The sequence below is a fragment of the Mandrillus leucophaeus genome, unplaced genomic scaffold (assembly GCF_000951045.1).
Source record: "Mandrillus leucophaeus isolate KB7577 unplaced genomic scaffold, Mleu.le_1.0 Scaffold123, whole genome shotgun sequence".
Classification (NCBI taxonomy): domain Eukaryota; kingdom Metazoa; phylum Chordata; class Mammalia; order Primates; family Cercopithecidae; genus Mandrillus; species Mandrillus leucophaeus.
In genome coordinates this window covers 450,785-456,306 of record NW_012100654.1, presented here as the reverse complement: position 1 = coordinate 456,306, position 5,522 = coordinate 450,785, and the positions used below count along the sequence as shown (strand labels likewise).

At 43.2% G+C, this 5,522-nt stretch overlaps 1 protein-coding gene across 1 annotated transcript in view; it reads left to right on the top strand.

The window, feature by feature from the left end:
* Window positions 1–3,411, top strand: part of LOC105533156 (putative uncharacterized protein C3orf46) — a 10,712-nt gene extending 7,301 nt beyond the window's left edge. Inside the window, exon 5 of the mRNA XM_011971505.1 lies at window positions 3,178–3,411. Coding sequence (XP_011826895.1) covers window positions 3,178–3,189 — 12 coding nt within the window. The 3' untranslated portion in view covers window positions 3,190–3,411. The remainder of the gene's footprint in view (window positions 1–3,177) is intronic.
* Window positions 3,412–5,522: the final 2,111 nt, after the last annotated feature.

Sequence of the window (5,522 nt, the reverse complement as noted above, 5' to 3'; positions counted from 1 at the left end):
GCGAGAGACTGGAGCTCACTGTGTCCCAGTGGTCGTTAATGTAATCATCTGTGTTTATTTAACAAACATGCACAGAGCACCCGACAGAGGCTGAGGTGCCCTTGCGCACTTTCCAATAGTGCCGCGTCCAGTCCTCAGGTGAGGCCTGTGGGGCAGGGGCCGCAGGGGCTGCTGCCTGCTGATGTCCCTGAGACGGGGAGGAGCTGGGAGGGAGGGAGTCAGACCAGTTTCCTCTTGGACAATCACAAGTTAGTTCAGATGATATTAACCACAGGCCCAGGGCTCAGCCCCAAGGGGCGTCTACCTGGTCTGATCAGAGGTCAGTGGGGGGCTCAGGGCACAGCTTTACCTGCCAGTGAGTGACTGCCCCTGAGCCAGGCTGGGTGGCCGAGGAGGCAGCAGCCCCGAGGGACCTTAGAGAGGGGACTTACACAGGTGGTGGACACATCTGGAGTCTTGCAGAGAATCGGCCTGGAGTTCCCAGGTAAATGCTGCCGCCTTGGGCTCAGGGAGCCACCAGGGCCTCGGAGCACCTCCGCGACCCAGGATCAGATCTGAGCCGACCTCATGAGGCTGATCATCTGCTGGACTGACTTCTCGCCAGGTCCCTGTGTGTGTCTACGTGGATCCTACAAGAACATGGCCAGACAGAGCCAGCCAGAGGGGCCTGGGAGGTGGAACAGGGGTTGTTCTGAGACGGTGGCAGTGAGGAGCAGGATGTCTCCATGAGAGGAAGGTGGTGCCTTGCCCAGGCTCAGTCCTGGCACAGTTACCCTGAGCAAGACCCTGGCACTGGAGTTGTGTGTGCTGCCCTCCGAGCTCACATTCTAGCAGGTAAAGTTCTCTCACACTGGGCACGGAGGGAGAAGCTTGTGTTTCCAGGCTCCTTGAAGGAGCTCCCATTAGGCTGCACGAACATGAGCCTGCTTGCCTTTTCTCATCACATCTCTGACCTTTTCCTTTTTTTTTTAATTTATTTTTATTTTTTATATTTTTTCACACAGGGTCTTGCTCTGTTGCCCAGGCTGGAGCATAGTACTGTGATCACAGCTCACTGCACCCTTGAACTCCTGAGCTTAAGCGATCCTCTCAGCTCAGCCTCCTGAATAGCTGGGATTACAGGTTTGTGCCATTACACTTGGCTATTTTTAAAATTTTTTGTAGAGACAGGATCTCGCTATTTTGCCTCATGCTAATCTCAAACTCCTGGCCTCAAGCGATCCTCCCACCTCAGCCTCCCAAAGTGTTAGGATTACAGGTGTGAACCACTGCACCTGACCTCTACCTATTGTTAGTTATTTGTGTCTTTCCTCTTTATATCTACATCAGTTTTCACCATAGAGTTGTCTATATTACTCATTCTTTTCAAAGAAAGTTTTTTATTTGATTGATCAAATTCACTTTTGCTTTCTAATTCACACATTTATACTTTTACCTTTGTTAGTTCCTTTGTTTTATTTTCTTGGAGTCATTTTGCATTTTTTCCTATTCCTTAAATTGAATATTCAATTTATTTGCTGTTTCCTTTTATAAAATAAACATTAATTTTGCAAAAATAATACATGCTCATCTTTTTTTCAAATAACTCAAGTGACACATAAAAGTTGAAGGGTTGGGAGGCCAACGTAGGTGAACCACCTGAGGTTAGGAGTTCGAGACCAGTCTGGCCAACATGGCGAAACTCTGTCTCCACTAAAAATACAAAAAATAATAATAATAAATAGCCAGGCGTGGCGGCAGTGGCCTGTAATCCCAACTACTCAGGAGGCTAAGGCAAGAGAATCGCTTGAACCCTGGAGTTGGAGGTTGCAGTGAGCCGAGATCGCATCATTGCACTCCACCCTGGGTGACAGAGCAGGACTCCATCTCAAAAAAAAAAAAAAAAAAAAAAAAGCTGAAGGGGACAAAGCAAAATATAAGGTAATGATCATCTCAGAGTCTCGCAAGAATGATTTATTGTCAATGTGTGATGATCATTATTCCAGATATCTCTCTAAACATTTAAATAGATAGAATATAAAGAGACACTATTTTACAAAATATGATCATGCTAATTGTAAAATAAAACATAAATTAAATTTTAAGAAAAAAGGCTAAAGTAAAACTGCAGGAATTATTCATTCAAAATTTTCAGACTTTTTTTTCAAAAAAGATGTTAGTTCCTCAAAGATCTCTTAAAAAAACGTGATTATGAAACAATGAAATTGTTAACTATTGTTAATTATTATTAGCAAGTTCCAATTTTCAACTGTATGTTTTCACTTCTTGGTAAGAAAAATAAAGAAATTAGAACACTTATACTGTCTCCTACCTCTCCTCCTTCTCACTCATGATTTTGTACATTTTATCATTTTTTTTTACATTGTCAGCCTCTATAATATTAGTATTCTTCTTGGTAACCATACTTCTCACAATTTAGTTTTACTTGTTGAAGTGAATATTTAAGTAGGTTTGATGTCAAACACTAATCTTCTTCTCATGGCTTTTGCATTTATGAATTTTAATATTTTAATCACTTCTTTGTTGCTTAGTTCGAATTGTTCCAAGTACATTTTTTTCAAAAAGGATCATGGTTGTTGTCTGCTCTAGCTTTTTCATGCTTGAGAAGGTCTACCTGGTACATACATATATACATGAACGGTTTAGCTAACTGTAACATTCCTGGTTCATACTTTCACTCTGAGCTTTCTACATTTCCCTCTCTCTCTTCTGGAATGGGGTATGGAGATGGACAATTCTGAGAACAAATTTCCACCTTGTATTGTGTATTAGCTATTTATTGCTGCATAACAAATTATCCCAAAACTGGGCAGCTAAAAACAATACATACTTATTATCCCACAGTTTCTGTGGGTCAGAAATCTGGAAACAGTTTAGCTAGATGATACCGGCTTGGAGTCTCTGTGAGGTTGCGCCTAAGCTGACAAATGGGGCTGCAGCCACCTGAGGCTCACCCAGGGCTGATGGATTTTCTTCCAGGCCCACTCAGATCCTTGTGACATGGGCTTTTTGGGGGTCTTTATGGCGAGTTACTCCCTTGATGAGTGACTGAAGAGACAGAGAGAGAGAGAGACAGAGAGAGAGAGAACCCATGCTAGAATCCACATACTTTTATAACCTAACTTCAGAAGTGACATACCATCACCGTCACTTCCTGTTGCCTTCTGTCACCTACAGATAAACCATTAAGTCCAGCCCACATTCAAGGGGAGAGGAAGTAAGCACCACATCAACCACAGAAGAATAGAAAGAAGTTGTGTGCATATATTTAAGACAACCACATACCAGGAACTGCTTTTTTTTGGTATAGATAACTATCTTTTTTAAAATTTACCCTTGACATTTGGAGACTTCATCCAGTTACGTCTGAGTTGCAAATTCAGGTATATCTCTAAAATAATTTTCTTTGATTACATCTTCACATATTGTTTTCATTTTACTTATTCTTTCTTCTTTTTCAGGAAAACCAATTATATGTTGGATTTTCTTTGCTTTCATATTTAATATATCTGTAATTATTGTTATAACTATATTGTTTTCCATTAATTTTTTCATTAACTTGTGTTTCTTCTAGCTTATTTACCATGTCCCTAACTGTGTTTTTAGTTGTGTTTATTCCATGTGCTTCAGTATATTACTATTTGTATATAGATTTACTGCAGAGCGCAAAAGCACATAAAAACAGCAAATATATTCTATATGCAAACAGCTATACATAGTTGCTGCTTTTAATGAGGTCTTGTGCTCTGTATTATTTTTGCTTTTTATTTCTTTTCTAGGCTCTTCCCCTTTCTCTTAATCATCTAATCACATTCTGTGGCCTTATTATCTCTTTTTTAAAACTTTATACTTTTTCTTGAGCTTCCTGCTATTTTTTAAAAGACCAACCATGGGGATTTTTTTCTTTTTTTCATGTCAAACAGGTAATGTGCTGAAGTTGTAACAAGGTTTAAGGGAGGCACATCTCATATATGAGTGTGAAAATCCAATCATCACGCTTATGAACCACAAAAGGATCTAGATAGTTTTTCTAGCTTTTCTGAAATTATAAAGAATTGTTTGTGTAAATTCTTTCAATGTCTAGTTGAACGCTGAAATTCATCCATGATGTGTGCACTTCATCTGCAGTGTGCCTGCAAGCTAATTTCTTCATCCCCTTTTTTCCTTTTTTTCTTTTTTTTTTTTGAAATGGAAGTCTTGCTACATTGCCCAGGCTGGTTTCCAACTCCTGGGCTCAAATTATTTTTCCGCCTCAGCCTCCCGAGTAGCTGGGACTACAGGTGTGCAACCCCATGCCCCGATCCTCATCCCTTTTCGGTAGCATTTTTGTATACATCTCAAATGCCACCAATGAGTGCCATGGATTCAGATGGGGAATTAAATTAACAGTTACAATCATCTTTAGTTTAATACGCCATGCTGATAGCTCCACAGAAGGACACAGGGCAGGGGCTTCAGCATTCATTACCTCTTCATCTGACTGGAGGTTCCAACAGCAACCCAGGCACACAACTTACTACATTCCCTTACCCACACGGGACAAGGGCAGCTGCAAGACTAAATGCTCGTGGGCAAACTTGACACAAAAGCATCCCTTCAGTTTCTCACTAGTTTTTTCTATTATTCTGATCATATAGGCTCAACCCTGATGCCCACTCACAGCTCCCCATTCAGGTGTGAGCCCATGGACGAAGGAGGAACAGAAAAGAAAGTGCACACAACAGGACATGTGTATCCACCCCTGTAATTTCCAAGGAAATGGCACTGAGAGAGGAGGCTTGAGGTAACTTTCCCAGATAGGCCACAGTCAGTCCAGGTCTGGTCTCAACCATTTTCTCACAGAACCCTTGCTGGCTTTTTCTAAGCATCACTGTTTCCTTAGGATTTCACTTGTCCAACCAGAAACCTCTGTGGCCAGTGGCGCCTTTGCCCGAGTTTTGCTCAGGCCTGCTGGGCTCATTCCTGCCACTCAGCCCAGCAGGCTGCACTCAGCTCACCCTACCAGTCCAGATCCCCACCTGCCAAGGGTGATCCAGGCTTGCAGTGAGTGAGTGGCATGTGAGTGAGTGAGTGTGGGGTCTGGCCACTGCCCATAGCCAGGCATGCCAGCTGCTGTGGCAGGGTGGGTAGCTCCAGGCGCTGGCACAGGTGACTGCTCCATGCAAAACTGCAGCTGGATCAGATGTACCACAAACAGCTTCTGCTGTGGGTACCCGCATCTGGACAATGGAAACATGGCAATGCCCGGAAGTCAGGAGCTGCAGAGCCCCAAAGAGGGTGTCACAGCCCTGGCTTGGGAAGCCTCTAGGTCTGGGCTCCCCAAAGGGCCACAACTCTTCTCTCCATCTTGTCGCCTGCAATGTGGCAAGCAGCGGGGGGCATGTTTCAGCCCTGTCAGTCCCACCATTCAGTGGGTCCTGAGTTCTTGTCCCATGTCCAGGAAGAACAAGATACACGGACAACTGGAGGGTGAGCAAGGTGGAGAGGAGTTTTATTGAGCAACAGAACTGCTCTCAGGAGAC